The sequence below is a fragment of the Trichosurus vulpecula genome, chromosome 8 (genome assembly GCF_011100635.1).
Source record: "Trichosurus vulpecula isolate mTriVul1 chromosome 8, mTriVul1.pri, whole genome shotgun sequence".
Lineage (NCBI taxonomy): Eukaryota > Metazoa > Chordata > Mammalia > Diprotodontia > Phalangeridae > Trichosurus > Trichosurus vulpecula.
In genome coordinates, this window is record NC_050580.1 from 215,004,900 (window position 1) to 215,024,206 (window position 19,307).

Genomic DNA, 19,307 nt, shown 5'->3' on the forward strand with positions numbered 1-19,307 from the left:
CCCAGACTCAGTTGCAAATTAACAGGGAGAGGTTAAAAAAATATATATATATATATATATATACATATATATATATTATTTTGACTCCTACTTACTAAGTAATCTATTTACCATCTGTGTAACTTTGGTCAACTCACCTCAATTTCTGTACCTCAATTTCCTCATCTATATAATAAGGGATATTTGGACAAGATGACCTCTAAGATCACTTAGAACTGTAAATCCAAAAGTCTTTTCATCACAGAACGTGTCATTTTGTTGTTGTTCAGTCATTTTCAGTTGTGTCCAACTCTTTGTGACCCTTTTTGGGGGTTTTCTTGGCAAAGATACTAGAGGGATTTCCCACTTTCTTCTCTAGTTCATTTTACAGATGAGGAAACTGAGGCAAACAGGGTTAAGTGATTTGCCCAGAATCACACAGCTAGTAAGTACCTGAGGCCACATTTGAACTCAAGAATGATGAGTCTTCCTGACTTCAGAACCAGCAGTCTATCCACTATACCACCTAGCTACCCAATCATTTAGTGCATACCAGTCCTCATTTCAATGGCAGAAAACAGATCAATTTTTTTTAAGTGAATGCAATTTTAAAGTTAGGAAGACTCTTCTGATGCAACAGTCTTCTGATGCAACATCCCACTCAGTACTGAGATTCTTTCTACAACATCTCTAAGAGATGGCTCTTCAGCCTTTGATTAGTTGCAGGATAGAGAATCTTGCATCTTCAGCAAGCAACCTGTTACATTGTTGGACAGCTCCAGCTGTCAGAAAGAGTTTCCTCATAAAGAGTTAAAGAATGCCACCCACTAGCTTCCACCTCTTTGTCCTATAAAATAAATAAAATAAAATGTAATAAAAAATAAAATAAAATGTAAAATAAAATAAGTCTACACCCTCTTTCTTTTTCTCTCTCTTTTACTGATGCCTTGTGTTGGTTGTTTTTGTTTTTTAATCATAATCAGTTCTCTATACACAACCCCCACTGAACCCTTGTAACAAACAAGTAAAAAACAAAAACAGGCAGCAATGGCCCGCAAAGAAATCAACAAATTATATCAATCAATATTAATCAACATCAATCAACTCTGGCACAAATGACACCCATAAGTACCTACTTGTCTACCAAGAAGAGGAATTTGTATTATATCCTCTGCTCTTCAGAATCAAGTTTTGTACCCTCTTTCATATAATTTAATTTCAAATCAACAGTTCAAAAAGCAAGTATATATTAAATAACTGCCATGTACAAGTCACAGTTCAACAAGCATATGTTAAATGCCTACTGTGTACAAGTCACTGTGCTAGGTTTTGGAGATAGAGACAAAATGAAACAATCCCTGGCCCTCAAGTAGCTTAAACTCTATTAGATATTTGCATAAGAGTTCTTAGAATATTTACAGATATCTATCATGTTGCTCTTAGTCTTTTATTTAGGTTAAACATCTGCAATTTCTTCAAATTATCCCTCAGATGTCTCATTGTTTGAGTTGTATCTTTTTCCTCATCCTCAATTTTGTCCATGTCTTTCTAAAACATGATACTGCAGATAAAGAAGCGTCTGGAGTGAACTTTGGGGTTGGGGGTGGTAATCTGCATGATAATTCAAATTATTCTGCTTTATAAGGTTAGAGGAAAACCTTTGTATTTACCTGTTTATATTTGTTTGTTTGCAACAAATGGTTGTGAAGAAGAAGTTAGTTATCAAAGTACTGAAGTAACATCAATGGAGCACCATAAACTCACCATATAATAAAATTTAATGATTGAAAGGAAGGCTGTATTTGGCAGGTGGCATAATGGATATTTTGGATTTAGAATACAAAAGGTCTGAGTTAAAATCCTGTCTCAGAGACTAACTCTATGACCCTGGGCAAGTCATTTGCCGTCTTTCCTCAGTTTCCTTGCATGTCAAATGTGGATAACATTTGCTTCATGGGGTTGTTGTGAGGTAATATATGAAAAGTAATTTGCAACTTTAAATGCAATATAAATGTCGATTATTAATAATACCATTATTATTATTATTATTAGGATTGTGATTATGAATCAATAAACTCAATCCTGAGAGCCTATGTGAGCAAAATCACAAAACCACTTTGGGTGTATTCTGAAGAGAAGAGAGCATTCCCATAAGAGACCATGAGGAAAATGAAAGTAGGCTTCCAGCCTAAGGAAGTCTTTAATGAAGACAGGATAGAGCCACAGATACAGCTCAGAACCACGCAACAAGAAACCTCTTTCCTTCAACTTAACATCAGACCATTAATCAAAATTCTGGCTACAGTTGTTCAACCAGCACAAATCCATCTAGCAGGGTTATTATCCAGATATTTTTCCATTTTTATCCTAAAAAGACATGAAGAAAAATTTTGTCTGATGCCTTGCTAGGGTTAAGAAACATTATGTAAATTGAATTCTCCTGACTGGGTAACTTAGAGACCCAATCAAAAAAAAGAAACAGGGTAAGTTTGGCATAAATCTTTCCTAGTGAAGACATGATTACTGGTAGTGATTCTTTTCGAAGTGCCCACTGCCCATCTGTTAAAAAAAAAGTCTAGAATTTTGCCAATGATCAACATTGAAGTTACCTTTTTGCAGTTTCAGAAATGTACCCTTTTTTCCTTTTTGAAACTTGGTATAACATTTGCCCAGTTTTTTTATGAAACTCATTTAATTCTCCACGATTCTTAAAAGACCATAGCTTGAAAAAATAAAAAGAACAAAGCCTAACACAACTGGCCAGAAGAAAATGGCATGCTTTGATCCCTTTACTGAAGGGTGGTCAAGTGGTCAAATAGTACTTGTAAGGGTTATTGTAAGAAGTATTCCTACTCATGAATGGTTGGGCTTGATACAGTGGAGAGAACACTAGGAGTCAGAGGACCTAGGTTCAAATCTTCCCTCTGATACCAGGCAAATTATGTGGCTTGTTGGCTCAGTGGATAAAGTGCTAGGCCTGGAGTCAGGAAAACTCCTCTTCCTGAGTTCAGATCCAGTCTCAGACACTAGCTGTGTGACCCTGGGTAGGTCATTTAACCCTATTTGCCTCAGTTTCCTCAACTGTAAAATAAGCTGGAGAAGGAAATGCTGAACCACTCTAGTATCTTTGCCAAGAAAACCCCAAAGGGGTCACAAATAGTTGGACTTGACTGAAAAACAACTAAACTTACTACTTGTGTAACCTTGGGTAAGTCACTTAACATCCCAGGGCCTTGATTTCCTTATCTGTTAAATAATGGAGTTGAGCTCAATAATCTATGATGGCCTTTCCAACTCTATGATTCTTCAACATCACTGGAGTCTGTGAAGTAATAAGATACAGCCCTAACCCTCAAAGAGCCTACAATTTAGTTGCTATTCAAAAACAACTGCTTGGAAATACAGAATATAAGTATTTTAAATGATTGCAACATCTATATGCAAAGCATTCTGGCTCTTTATAATCTAGTTAAAAAGGTCAGACCTAAGATGGTGGAGTAAAAGCAGGGACTTGCTTGAGCTCTTCCCCAAATGCATCCAAACACCTATAAAAAAAAGACTCTAAAAAAATTCTAGAGCTACAGAGATCCATGAAATAACAGAGGGAAATGAGTCTCCAGCCCAAGAAGGCCTGGATGTTTGCTGGGAAAGGGTCTATCACACCAGGCTGGGAGCAGAGAGCAGCCCACCTTGGGCTGCACAAGCACAGACCAGGCCAGAGCAGACCAGGTGGAGCAGGCCTCAGGGCACTGAATCACTGAGCTGGGGCAGTTTCCAGACTTCTCAACCCACAAACACCAAAGACAATTTAGCAGGTCAGTGGGAAAACTCTGTTGGACCTGGGTGAGAGAAGGGCACAATCAGGCCCCGGCTCTGGGGTGGTAGAGGTGGTAGCAGTAGCTGTAGCTGCTTCTAGAACTCCAGACCCATAGTTGGTGGGGGGAAGCAAGCAGTTGAACAGAGCGGGAGTACAGGGATGTCTTTGCTGGTGCTGAGGCAGCATTCTCTTGCTTTGCCCTGCTTGGATCTGGGTTGCAATCCTGGTTGGTGGTCCTGGGGTGAGGAGGAGTGCTGGTGTGGCAGAACTTGTGGTGACTATGGAGAGGGAGTCCTCTTGGCAGTTACAAGGCAAAAAAGAGTGCTTGAGATCACTCACAGACCAGAGCACAGGCCAGGGGAGTACTAAACACCTCTCACTGGATCATACTACCTCAGAGGAACTGAAAATTTACAGGTGCCTGCAAGTAGCTCTGAAAACAGCAGCACAAAACCCCTGAAGCTTGGAACAGAGCACTCTCCACTCTGGATGCAGTCATACCTTGACAAAGAGCTCAAAACTCAAATAATTGGCTGGGAAAATGGGCAGACAGTGTAAAAAACTGAAACTATAGAATCTTACTTTGGTTACAAAGAAGATCAAAACATACAGCCAGAAGAAGTCAACAAAGTCAAAGATCCTACATCAAAAGCCTCCAAGAAAAATATGAATTGGTCACAGGCCATGGAAGAGCTCAAAAAGGATTTAGAAAATCAAGTAAGAGAAGTAGAGGAAAAATTGGGAAGAGAAATTAAAGTGATGCAAGAAAATCATGAAAAATGAGTCAACAGCTTGCTGAAGAAGACCCCAAAAAATACTGAAGAAAATAACACCTTAAAAAACAGACTAACCCAAATGGCAAAAGAGTTTCAAAAAGTCAATGAGGAGAAGAATGCCTTAAAAAGCAGTAATGACTAAATGGAAAAGGAGGTCCAAAAGCTCACTGTAGAAAATAATTCCTTAAAGATTAGAATGGAGCAAATGAAAGCTAATGACTTTATGAGAAATCAAGAAATTATAAAACAGAACCAAAAGAATGAAAAAATAGAAGACAACGTGAAATATCTCATTGGAAAAACCACTGACCTGGAAAAAGATGCAGGAGAGATAATTTAAAAATTATTGGACTACCTGAAATCCATTATCAAAAAAGCACCTAGATATCATCTTTCAAGAAATTATCAAGGAAAACTACCCTGATATTCTAGAACCAGAGGGTAAAATAGAAATTGAAAGAATCCACTGATGGCTTCCTCAAAGAGATCCCAAAAGGAAAGTTCCTAGGAATATTGTAGCCAAATTCCAGAATTCTCAGGTCAAGGAAAAATACTGCAAGCAGCCAGAAAAAAACAATTTGAGTACTGTGGAAACAGAATTAGAATAATACAAGATCTAGCTGCTTCTACATTAAGGGATCAAAGGGCTTGGAGTATGATATTCTGGAGGTCAAAGGAGCTAGGATTAAAACCAAGAATCACTCACCCAGCAAAAGTGAGTATAATACTTCAGGAGAAAAATGGATTTTCAATGAAATAGAGGACTTTCAAGCATTCTTGATGAGAAGATCAGAGCTGAATAGAAAATCTGACTTTCAAATATAAGAATCAAGAGAAGCATGAAAAGGTAAACAGGAAAGAGAAATCATAAGGGACTTGTTAAAGTTGAACTGCTTACATTCCTACGTGGAAAAATGATATTTGTAATTCATGAGACCTTTCTCAGTATTAGGGTAGTTGAAGGGAATAGAGATAGAGATAGAGATAGAGATAGAGATAGAGACAGAGATAGAGATATATAGAGATAGAGATATATAGACATATAGACAGAGGGCACAGGGTGAGTTGAATATGAAGGGATGATATCTAAAATAATAAAATTAAGGTGTGAGAGAGTAATATATTGGGAGAAGGAGAAAGGGAGAGATAGAATGGGGCAAATTATCTCACATAAAATAGGCAAAAAAGCTGTCAGAATGGAAGGGAAGAGGGGAGAGGTGAAAGGGAATGAGTGAACCTTATTGTCATCAGATTTGGCTTAAGGAGGTAATAACGTACACACTCAATTGGGTATGTTACTCCACAGGAAAGCAGGGTAGAAGGGAATGGGGGGGGGTGGTAATGGTAGGAGGGCAGATTGGGGGAGGGGGTAGTCAAAAACAAACACTTTTGAATAGGGACAGGGTCAAAGGAGAAAATTGAATAAATGGGGGACAGGATAGGATGGAGGGAAATATAGTCTTTTACAACATAACTATTATGGAAGCGTTTTGCATAATGATACATATATAACCTTTATTGAATTGCTTGCCTTCTCAAGGAAGGTGAATGGAGAGGGAAGAAGGGAGAGAATTTGGAACTCAAAGTTCTAAAAACAAATGTTAAAAATTGTTTTTACAGGCAACTGGGAAATAAGATATACAGGCAACGGGGTATAGAAATCTATTTGGCCCTGCAAGAAAGTAAGAGGAAAGGGGATGGGGGAAGTGGGGTGATAGAAGGGAAGGCAGACTGGGGAAAAGGGCAATCAGAATACACGCCATTTTGGGGTATGGGGGGGTAGTGATGGGGAGAAATTTTGTAACTCAAAATCTTGTGGAAATGAATGTTGAAAACTAAAAATAAATAAATTAATTTAAAAAAAGGTCAGACCTAAACATTTGAAAAAGTTTGCTAATGGTAAGTACAAGGCAGTGTGACCCTAGAGGAGTCACTTTACCTATTCCGGCCTGAAGCAACTCACTAAGAAGATTGCAAGTTTCAGAGAAAGCACTGATCTGCTTTGAGCTCCCTACAATGATGGAATCACAACTTTGGTTTAATAACAAGTACCAAATTCCCGGTATTGATAAATGATCAACTTTTCTCTTTACCTATCTAGATATAATCTCAACATTCCCTTATGCATCCCTGTTATAGATTCACTTTGAAGAACTTTTACTCATAAGGTAAAGAATTACAAGAAGGCAAAATTGTTACTCTTACAATATTTGTGAAATATTATGAAATTTGTTTTGTAGTGAAATCTATTGCTTGCATATAGTTTACTACATACTCCTTTGGCAGCAGACCTTTTTGTTGTTGTTCAGTTGTTTCAGTCATGTCTGACTCTTGGTGACCCCTTTGTGGTTTGTTCGTTTTTTTTTTTTTTTTTTTGGCAAAGATACAGGAGTGGTTTACCATTTCGTTCTCCAGCTCATTTTATAGATGAGGAAACTGAGGAGAAGAGGGTCACACGGTGCCCTCTGTGTCTGAGGCCAGATTTGACTCAGGAAGATGAGTCTTTCTGATTCCAAGCCCCAGTGGTCTATTCATTGTACCATCTAGCTGCCCCAGCAGAACTTTTTATACATTAAGAAATTTTAGAAATAGCAAACAGGCTTTATTTTTGTCATATTGTTTGTTTCTGCCTCTACAGCAGCTCTTGTATATGTTCCTCTCTTTAGCCATAACAATAGTTCAGGACCTCATCACCCCTCAAATGGATTATTGCAATGGCCTCCTAATTGGTCTCCCTATTTCAAGCCTCTCCCCATTCCAAACCATTTTCCAATACAGCTGTCAAAGTGATTTTCCATACGCATAGATCTAACAAGATCTCTCTCTTACTCAATAAACTGTACTGGTTCCTTTTTTTCTGGTTAAAATATAACTTCTTGTTTTTAAAGCCCTTCACAACCTGGCCCCAGCCTATCTTTCTAACAGCGTTATACATTACTCACTCCCCTTCCCACATTCTGTTGTGACTGGCCTTGTCTCTGTCCCTCAACACAACAAGCCTCTCTCTCTTCTGTTTCAGTGTCTTTGCACAAGCTGCCCAACTAGCCTGTCTAACATAAAGAATTATCACCAGGTCCACAGTGGTTGGTGTACTATGCCCACTCCTTCTCCAGAAGGGGTCTATCTACTCTGGTCTGGATTGAGGTCAGTCCTTGGGATCTTAGCCTTTAAGGCTCCCTTTTCTGTCACTCTTTGACTTGTTAAACCCCCACATCATCACCTGAGGATAAATTAAAGTTTAGCTTAGATTCATTACCTAGAGTTTTCCCCAAAAAAGGTTCTCAGTGTACAGCAAAAACCAGGCATGGAATAGGCATTTATTTCCTACTCATAAAAGGAATAATACACACAGAACACTCACAAACCTACTCTTGAAAAACAAAAGATTTAAAACAGAATTCAGTAACTTGTAACTGCTGTTAATCAGCTACAAGGTTGACTCAGATCCCATCAGAACATAAAGCATTTGTTGGGATTGCTGATCAGGCACTTTACATTTCATTTAGACTGCACTGTACAAACAATTCCCAGTACATCTGCTAGTAAAATGACCAAGCTTGGTCTAGTCTTCTTGCCAATGGCCCCTCTTCTCCAATGCAGAAGCTTCCTCTACGACCAGCCAAATCCATTCATTGTGGCCAGAACATCTGAACCTCTTGAAATTAAGAGCCTGGACACATTCACCTCAAGGCTAATACTCAATCATTGCTCAGGAAAGGAAACACAAAGAAGAAAAGGCTGCCAGTGGTTCAGGCACGAGCTTACCTAAAGGAGTCCAGGCTCCATGTAGAAGCAGTGATGAGAAAAGGGGAAAGACCCCACCCCTGGCCCAGCCCATATCCTGCATAGGCATTCTAGAGACAGAGTGCACTACTTGCACAAGGAAAAAGATGAAGACATCTCTTCTTTTAATTGACACTGCCAGTGTATACACTGATACTGTTCCAGGGCTGGAAAGAACCAGGGTAACACTTAGGATTTGCTGTGTCATTAAAAATGTCAACTTCCTTTAGCACTGGGACAACATGTGGCCAGAAGCAAGCCCCACTTAGTAGAGCATAACAAGGAAGGGCGATTCTGAATATGTTCCATGGGATGGTCCTCTTTACACCTGAATGCACTACCTCCCCATCTATGCCTTACAAGTTCCTTCCTTCCTTCACAACTTAGTTTACATACACCACCTTCTATTCAAAAATCTTTCCTGATCTTCCCACCCCCAACCACTTGTGCCCTCTTTTTCTAATTTCTTTGTATTTAATTATACTGTATTTTGTTTTTATTCTACATACATTAATTCTTCATATCCTTATATATGTACATGTTATCTCTGTCAATAGCACATAGGTCCCTTGACAGAATAGTCTTTGTGAAGCTTTTGTCTTTGTATCTCCAGTGCCTAGCATCATGCCCAGCAAATAGCAGGACCTTGATAAGATGTTTGTTGATTGACCAATTAGTTAATGTGAAAGCCTTTATGTATCATTGCGAATATTTCAGTTTAATCAAAAAGGAAGATTCGGACTAAAATATCTAAAAACAGAGTCCTGGGCTTTTTGTGTGAGGTTGCTTTAATGGTATTAAAACATACATTCATTTTAGCAGATAAATGACATCAGTCTGAACAATATTTTTGGAAATGTTTCTTGGGAAGCTTTAATTACCACCAATGTATAAAAATAAATAACAGAATTTTTGTCCAGGTGGCATGGCCTCTTCTTCAGAAAACAGAATTCTTAAGCTCTAAAATCTGCCTCACAAGTTAATCCTTATGGAGGGGGGGAAAGGCAATCTGTTTACAATACTGTTTCTCCAAAGCCTAAGTCGATTTTTAATTTGAATTGACTCCCAAAGGACACTGTTCCTAACATGAGGTGAACAACATTTTCCTCTCCTTGCTTTTGCCTAGAGAGGGAGAGAGACATAGTAACATGTTGAATATGTTTGGAAATTTCAAAGCCTAGTTATAAACTTCTATGTCATTACTGGCATCTGGGTAGTCCATGGACACCATGTCTATTTCGTTAAAAAATACAAGGATTTTTTTTAAAAATTCAGCTTCCATGAGAGAAATATCTAGAATAGATGAAAATAGTTCAAAATAGGGGCAGAACATGTGAAAACTATGCTCCCTTTACCTCATTCCATTCTTCCCCAATATTTTTAGCTTCCTTAGTGCTTTTGATACCCCAACATGTTGAATGAAGTAAAGGGGGGAGGGATATCAGAATGCTCTAAGTAAATGATTACAAACTTCCTTTCCCTGGACATTCCAACTTTAGAACAATTATTTGTTCAAAATAAAGTGCAGGTAAGTTTCTTTTAAAAAGGATCTTACAGTTACACTAAAGATTTTGAGTTCTGTTCCAACTACAACCAATAATCATTAGTGACAAATGTTATCTTCCCCTGCATGGCAAAAAAAAAAAAATTTAATCCCTGATCCTGCTATTCTACAGCCAATTATATTTTTTTTCTACTTTTTTATCAGTTGTAGAGGTGTGAGGTTTTTCAGATGCATACAAGGAAAGGAGTCTGATGGATTGTCTTTATCAGGAATAATCCTCTTCTACTTTAAAACACAGTCATTGGGAGGCTGCTTGATACAGTAGAAAAAACACTGGTCTCGGAGACCCACTCCCGAAGCTTTCAGTTGTGTGACCTTGGGCAAGTCACTTCCTGGTCTTCAGTTTCCTCAACTGTAAAGTGAAGGAGTGAGACTAGATGGTCTCTGAAGATTCTTCCTTGCTCTAGAGTTTATTCTACTTTTGTAGCCTTTGTTCTTAGCGAGTTGTATCATTCTACCTTTTTGTTCTTACTCCAAGAATAAAAACAGAGGTTATATCCCTCTCTCCAATCATTTCCAATTTTCCGACTTCTTTCTATCCATATCTTTTGTGTAAAAGATGCATAAGAAACTTAAAGGGGTCTTCACCTTAACATACTAGCTTACTTGTTACTTGTTTAGAGAGGTGAGGTGAGGTGGCGGACCTGGCAGGTGTAACAGAGCTCTCTCCTTGCCTTCCTGGCTTTCTTCCCCTCTCCTTTCCTCATTCTCTCCCGACTCCCCTCCCCAGTGGACAGTTCATGTTTCACCACCTGCTCCAGAGACCAACCAATAAACAGTACACTATCATCTTTTCCTATTCGACCCTCCCACCATTATAGGTTCCCTTGTATTGAAAAGCTACATTTCCAAAAACTGTGCAACTCTCGTCCCACCCCAGCCCTTTCTCTCACGATACTACTGAATTCGTAATGGTCTGCATCAGTATAACATCCATATTGGGCACACAACTCACACAGCACCACCTACCCCTGCCTCTAGAAACACAGCTCTGGCTCATACCCTGCTGCTCCCCACAACGCCTCACTTCTAGTCAAGTGATAGCACCTGATTCACAGGTCCGACTAAGCAAAAAGATCAATGCTCGGGGCAGTTGTCTGCCAGAGCAAAGAGAAGCCCGTCTCAAGGTAGTGAGCCAAATATGCTGGGTCTGGTCCTAGCGGGTCTGGAACCAAGCTTCGCTCATCTCTTACTGAAATAACAAAAATCCCTTACCAAGGTGTGCACTCCACTTGTGCATCTGAAGTTTTAATAAACATCTCGGCAGAATGAAGGCACAGTGCCCCGGAGGGGAAAGAAAATAAGTTCAGGGCGGGGACTCCTAGCTCCCAAGACCTTTGGAAATCCTCCCTTTCTAATAGATCAGAAAGAAAAAAAAAGCTTTAGGAATTAGATGGGGTCGTAAGAGGGGAGTAGAAAGAAGAAACAGCAAGTGGTGAAGAAGAGTAATGATCGCATCCCTCTACTGAATCAACACCAAGAACAACTATAAAGGAGCTGAGGGCCTCCGTCCGCGCCGCTTTGTTGTGCTAGTCCCTTGTTGCTAGCGCCCACGCTGCGTGGAAACACGCCCTAAAAAAATTGTCTCAGGGAGCTAAACTAGAAGCCCCCTACCCCTAAGGAGAGAAGAAACTTGAGCCGGAAGCGCAAGCTAAAGCTATTTCCGAGGCTCTCAGCCTAGGAGGCCAATTATATACACATTTTTTTCCCCTAAAGAGAATCAAAATATTTTTATTTCTTGCATTTATTCACATTTATACAATTATTTTTCTTTTTAGTCTAGTAATATTTCCAAATGATCGTCGCAATAAAAGAAGTGGAGGACAAGGAGTTTGCGATGGAGGATGGCAGAGGTGGGATAGTGGGGTTGGAGAGGTAGCAATAAGAATCTACGCAGATTTGTAGAGCATCTAGGCACCTCGCCTTTACCTGTGGATGCAGTCTCCATGGCAACGGGAGGGTGTTTCTCCTCTTGGCGATCTTTGCCTGAGCCCAATTCCTGCTGCGCCCCTTCTCCAACGCTTTCTCCCCCGCTCCGGCTAGTCTCCCCTGCCGGGTATTGCTGTTGAGGCAGCGACGGTGGCCGGTGAAACCCTTTCATCGTCACCGTTTCCTCCTCCTCCTTCTCCTCCTCCTCCCTCCCATCCCCGAACCACTGTGACCCAGAGCCAGACAGAAGCAGCAGCTCGTCTTTTTGATCCGGCGGCACAGACATGGCTCTGCTGGACTCAGTGACTCACTTATCTCTTATAGGTAGAAGAGGCTACTCTGGCTAAGAGGCAGTGGCGGGCTGGATTATTCTCTGATGCTGCTTGTATAAGGGACTTTGGGAGGCTGCAGTATCACACAGCCTCTTCTGCTGCTGCCACGCTGCTCCTCCTCCTCCCCCTCCTCCCCCTTCTCTTTTTCCTCCTAGTCCTGCTGCTGTTACCGCTACTGCTCCTCCTCCTGCCGCGGTTGCTGACTCGCTACTACAGAACCTATTATTACGCAGGTGAAAATGGCTTGCTTGCTTAGAGTGCTCCAAAGCCCACGTCAGCCTTTGGCTCAAGCAGGCCAGATTAGGAAAAGCCTGACTGGTCTACTTAAATCTTTTTCATTTGAGGAAAGGATGAAATGTGACAATGAAGAAGAAAATCCCAAGAGCCCCACACCACTCCTGAAGTACCTTCGGGCTACTGACCTCTTAACTAAAAACTGAAGCTTGAGTGATGTCTTAGGACCAAAAGTACAAATGGGAGAAATGCAGATGCCAAGGCCATGGACCCTGAGTCCAGCCTGTATCAGTTGCTTAAAAACCTTAAAGACAGGGTAAAAGTGGAATACTGGTTACTTAGCTTTCAGATTGCAGATAGAGGAACCAGTATATTCCAATATTACTTTATGAATGTGCCCTATTGTTTACAGTTCAGATCTGACTAAGTGAAGCAGTCAGGTGAATAAAGAATGTTCCATACTCTAAGGCCTTCAACAAGTATTTTTCAACTGCTTCTGGACTTCTTGCTAGGTACTATGGGTACTAAAAAAAGAAATAGTCCCATAGCCCCTTTCTTAAAAGAACTTATATTCTCTAGGGGAGAGTTAGTCTCATCTTTATTGTTATTATATAACAATTCTGAACTTATAGCTTGTTCATATACTGGAAATACATAATATAGATTCAGGTATAGTGAGAAGCAAGAAAGCATTTGATGACAACTTGGAAAACTTTTCTTTATTTAAGACATACCAGCAACACAAAAATATCAAGAACAATTGATATAAAGCATAGTACTTTTTTTCCCTTAAAACCCATGGTTACCTAGCTTTAAATCTGTGATCATCTCTTCTAAACAGAACTCAGTATGACTTCCAGATTAAAAAGTAACTCGAAACAAGACATCTCATAAATTAGAGAAATGGAATAGATAGACAAATAGATGATAGATAGATAGATAGATAGATAGATAGATAGATAGATAGATGACATCAAGTTATATTGGCTCCATCCATCCCCCACTCTCCCAACTAAAAGTACTCCATCTTATGGAATGTTTCTTAAGTGATATTGAAGTATTATTTAAACTCAATGGGTATAAAATTCTATTGAATCCAAAGGTCAAACTGAACCAAATAAAGAAGGCAATACATACAAATAATTTGATCTCTTCCAGGCAAGACACATTGAGCATAAAGATATCAAAGAGTAGGGTGTGGATAAATAAATTAAGAGAGTTACTGGCATCTTGAAATCCAAGTTGAATGAGAAGGACACTTAAAGCAATTAACAACTACAGTAAGGCAGTTTTAATGCATACTTTTTGAACTGTAAAGTGGACCATAACTGTTTTAAAAAGTATCTTATCAAAAGCCTGTACAATATTAATGAAACACAAGGCCTATCATACTGACACAGCTATGGAAAGATGCACCCTTCCTTGTCAAAAAGGAAGAAGGACTAATAGACATTCATGGAGTCGGAGCATGTGATAAACAGATCAAAGACCTACTGAAATATTTTTAGAGTGGATATCACATCACTGAGCAATAGCGATGGTTGGTAATAGGTACACACCATTAAGATTATTTGAGCGTGAAGAACAATGATTTGTCTTCAGAGGAAATCTATGAAACAACTATGATCCAAGAGTGGGATGAAAAAGCCTTCCATTGAAGACATTTTCATGAACTCAGCCAACAAAATGCAGATAAAAGAAAAATAGGCTGAGTCATGTGGACTTATTTATGACAGTGGAGTAGTCACTGTTACCATAGACCAAACTGTTGCCCACAATCACCCAGATATAACACAGATCCATAAAAACTTCAGGACATTTTAAATACCTGTCACTATACCGAATACTATGATCTTGAAACCACATGAAACAAAAAGCTTTCACACTATGGAGAGCTAGCAGAGGAGAATAACATCCTGTGAGAACAGAATAAGGTGCAAGCCATCCCTGTTGTCCTGTCTACTACTGGAATTGTATAGGGTATACTTTCAGTGAGCCGACAAAATATACAATTATACCTTAATACTTTATTCAACAATAACAAAAGTTATTTTGTCCACCTGTGTAAGAGCAGGAGAGAGACTTTTCCTGGACCATTTCAAGCTGTACTCTATTGAAAAAGATGAGAACAAGATAACAGCACAAGACAACAACCTGCCAACCAGTGCCAGATAATCACGAAAATTATTTTCATTCATCCTAAAGTAAATGAAATAGATTAAATTGAGGGGTTATCAAAACCTGAAGGGGAAAAGTTGAAGAACCTCAGGTCAAGGAATTCAGTTGAATTGTGGTTAGCCTCAGAATAGGGGAGGAGACAAAAGGAGAAGCAAAGGTGTTGGGCACCTCTAGTGGTGGCAGGTCTTCCTGCAGCCTGGATGGTTTCTGGGACATCCAGCCTAGTGTAACTTAATGGTTAAGGGAAAAGGCAAGAGGCAAAGGATACCCCCAGTGGTGGCAGATATTGCCACACATTGCCACACAGAATGCATTACACGCAGAAACCCACAACAAGTAAACAACATTGATCTAAAAAATTAAAGAACATTTCAAATTGATATCCTCATACTAAATATTCCAAACTACATGCAATAAAAGTCTCTCTGAATATAGATACTTAGAAGAAATTAAAAGCACATAGGAACAGGCTGATGTACATGTCATGAGTTGTTCCAAAGATGTTTTCAGAAATGAAGCTATTGAGGATAAGCTAACATTTGTATTCAATTACAAAAGGCAACCATTTTATGCACCTGTACAAGAGTCCACAAAACATTAAATAGGAAAGAATGAAAGAATCCTCTGCTTGACTTACAAAGCCCTTTGTTACCTGGCACCTCCCTATATTTCTAGTCTTCTTACACCTTGCTCTCCCCAACTACCGTGTAATCTGTGATCCAGTGATACTGGCTTCCTTGCTACTCCTAGCACATGACACTCTACCTCCCAACTCAAAGCATTTTCACTGGCTCTCTCCATGCCTAGAATACTCTTCCTTCTTATCTTCTGTTTCCCTGGTTTTCTTCAAGTCTCAACTAAAGTCCTACTTTCTACACGAAACCTTTTCTGATTCCTCCTTAATCTTAGTACCTTCTCTCTGAGATTACCCCCAATTTATCTTTTTTGTGTTTTATTTGTACCTAGTTGATTACTTGTTGTCTTCCCCATCTGACATTGAGTTCTTTGGGTACAGAGTTTGCGTTTTTGCCCTTCATTGTATCTCTAGCACTTAGCATAGTGCTTGTTCATAGTAGACAAAAAAATGCTAGTTGATTGACTAATAGGAAGATAGTGACTAGTCTTCAGATTATTTTCATAGGTACAAAGTTATTAAATATATATATGTACACATATATATAATCACATAATGTATATTCGATATCTTTTTCATTCGTGTCTTGGCCATCCCTGTCATCATAATAGAGCGTTATAGTTGGGTTCTTTATCCCACTCTTCCAGTTAACTTCCTGACTTTGGACTTGATGTTAGGGCTGGGTTCTGCCACACTTTTGGAGGAAAGGTTTGGGCTGATCCTATTGCTTCGGGGGGGTTATATTGGGCATCGTGTTATTCTAGAAGCTCAGGAATAACTGAGGATAGAGATCTGTAAACTTACAGTGGTTCTGGCTCTGGTCCAAAGTGATCTGATCCAAGGCAAAGTAGATTATTGCACCCCCTGGTCTGAGCTTTGCAAGTTCCTGACTTGAGTTTGGGTCTAAGCAATAATAGATTTCTGCTAGATTCCACCCTCATCAGCCAACTGGAAAGTTCTGTTGACTCACAGTGGCAGAATTATAGGCGCCTCTTTGTCAAGTCTTGCCCTGGGTATTCCTCTGCAAGTAAGATCCTGTTTTGTACCTAAGGTCTGAGCTCCATTACTGCTGCTATTGCTGCTGCTGGCTTTTAAACTTCTTCCTTTCTCTTTATATTGCTCAGAGGTCTTTACCTGGGATGAGCATAGGTCCCCTTCTTACTCTACCTTGCATCTTCAACTTGGGACTGGGAAGCTGGCACCTGTTAACAGTACCCCAGTGTAGTTCTGGAAGAACCCCAGTATGAGTCTGAAACTTCTTTCCTTGGTACACACCCTCTCACATGGAGTGCTCTGCTCAGAGCTCCTGGCCTGATCTGTCTCCAGTGTCTGAAGGCCTCCCTGTCTTTCTCCCTATGACAAGCTGGTTCATATGGACTCACTGTGACTTTCATTAGATTTCCTCTATCAGGATTCAGTCTGGTGCATTTTTGGATCTGTTAGGAAGAATTTGTGGAGAAGACTTCATTGCATTGCTTCCTAACACTCTCATCTTGTTTCTGCCCTTCCCTGGCTTCTTGAAAGACTCATTTCAGTCATCGCCTTCTGCAGGAAGCCTTTTTCACTCCTTTTCTAGCTTCTTGCATCTTCCCCTCTGAAGTCATCTTATATATAACTCAGTGCCCTTTTTAGATTTTGGTGATTTTTGTTGACTGAAAGGGACAGAGACAAGGACAAATTTAATATTTCAATATAAAGGTTGTTTTTGTCCTTTGTTTTCAAAGAGGACCATGGCATCAGGGAAATGATGACATAACTTGCAGTGACTTTGATTTGAGTGAAGGAGTGCCTTAGCTTAAAAGGTCCAGGGTGTCCCATTGCATACTGGGTCATCTCCATTTCAATATAAAAAAAGAAACAATAAGGAAGCTACACTGAGACAATGTACTCAACCAGGGTAAAGTCTGCCTCAGTGCCTTGTTTCTGATATGCTTATTTCCATATTGCTAACTAGAGAACTTTAGAGTTAATAACTGGAAAACCCTGAAACTCAGAACTTTTTGTGATTATTGGACAAATGTATACTCCTTAGGTAAAGTAGACTGGTTTGATGTGGTTCACGGGGAGGCAAGATTACATATTTCTAGCATCTTCTCCTCTTAAACACACCAATTCTTTTCCAAGGGGAAATTTAATTCCTGCCAGGAGGGGAAACAGGAGGTTGGGATCAGAAGCTAGCTCTCCTCAGAGAAAGGGAGTACAAGGTTAGAAGTAGATCTATTAGCACCCTTAATTATTTTTAATCTAAGGGACATTTTCCTTCAAACTTTAAGAGTTGAGCTAAACTCTCGATTATGATTTTCTTAATGGGGACAGGAGGACCCTGAGCAATGTATTCAAGGTTTGACTCACTTGGTGGATAGGTATGTTCTTAAATACATTCACATTTCTTAACTATTTTATCAACTAATTTTCTTGTAAGGTGCGTGACAGCTAGTTGAGAGCAGGTTTTAATAGAGGGATGGGTCCAAAGAACAAGATATTGAGAAATTCAGTCTAGGGGACAGGATCGGGCAGCTAGAAGACAACATGAGAGCGTTCGATGGCCTAAAGAAGAAGGCTACAAAGAAGGGGAAGAAGGACACGGTAAGGAGGTGGGAAAACAACCAAGAAAAATCTCATTTACCTCAGCTTTTCTTAGGGCTGGCTCCATAGTACAAGATGATAACAGTCATCCCCGCCTCCCAAAAAAGGAGTGGCACCAATTATGGGAATTGTTGATGAAACTCATGTTATAGCGTCGAGTGAAACCAGATTTTCTAATAAAGGATGACTTATAAATTTGTTGCTTCTACTTTCTTGTCTCATTTATCAAGAAATTCAACAGTAATATTCAAACTAGCTAGATCAGTGGTACCAAACTCAAATAGAAATGGGGGCTACTAAATCATATATAAGGGTGCCTGTGGGTCACATATTGACTTAGAAAACCCCATATTATCTATATTCTATTTATTCTATTTATTTTTATTTATTTTGTTAAAAGTTTTCCAGTTATACTTAAATCAGATTCCAATTGGGAGCTTTGCAGGCCATAATGCAGCCCTAGGGCTTTATAATTGACACTATTACCAAGATAATTCAGTATGAGATCACAAAATACAAAATAAACATGCACAAACAAGACTAGACTTATAAATACACTGTCTTGGCAGCTAAGTGGTATGATAATGAGCACTGGGCAACATTGTCCTGAACAATAGTATTCCTCTATCACCTATTATAGTGATTGAAATTAAGTATTTGTTCCTCTGAGTCTTGATAGCTTTTCCATCTTCAAGCCAACTCCTATGAAAAATATAAATACTCCTGGGAAGGGTCATCAGATAACTGAAAGATAACCTGACAGCAAGATAGGCAGGTTTGTGAGTGTGTGGGGAGGTTGTGATTTGGGTTACTAAGGACAAGGTAAATGTATGGAAGGGAAGGATGATATAGGACAAATATAAACTTTTCCTAACTCACAATTTTGCCTGAGAGAGGCCTTGTGGACATCATGAAATCACAATAGCCATTTCAGAACAAGGAATTTCAGCTGAAAATTATAGAGAGAATGATAGATAGGATAGGACAAACCATCCTTGTCTGGCTGTGCATACTGAGATCTTTAAATAGAAAAGGGAACAGTTCCTTAGTTATCACTAAAGCATTGGCCTAATATTTGGATCATTGAGGAAATGCCACCATTAAAACTTTTAAAAATTTGATCAAGCCTGACCTACTATGTTTTAGATGACCTATATGTACTCCACCTCTTCAGGGAGAGGTGATCCATTTAATATGCATAGAGACATACTTTTTTGAACAAGTCCACTCTTCTTTTGGATAAGGCTGCTGTTTTGGAGTATCATGACAGACCATACACACTGATTGTTTGCTAAATGTGAGGTAAAATTCCAGTTGCTTTAAATTCACAAAAGTAATGTTTGCTCAATGTAGTAACTGTCTAGACCTACTTGGTATGAGACAGGTAACATTCGGGATCTTTTTTTCCCTACTATTTTCCCGTGTGGATTTGTCTATACCTATTTGTTACAAAAGGATTTTTTTGTTTCTTTTGTCTTTTTCTTGTTTTTTTTTT

At 39.4% G+C, this 19,307-nt stretch overlaps 1 protein-coding gene across 1 annotated transcript in view; it reads right to left on the reverse strand.

Annotated features, from left to right (window-relative positions):
* Positions 1-12,362, reverse strand: part of RTN1 (reticulon 1) — a 358,434-nt gene extending 346,072 nt beyond the window's left edge. Inside the window, exon 1 of the mRNA XM_036736244.1 lies at positions 11,849-12,362. Within this exon, the coding sequence (XP_036592139.1) occupies positions 11,849-12,134 (286 nt within the window). The 5' untranslated portion in view covers positions 12,135-12,362. The remainder of the gene's footprint in view (positions 1-11,848) is intronic.
* Between the last annotated feature and the right edge of the window lie 6,945 nt (positions 12,363-19,307).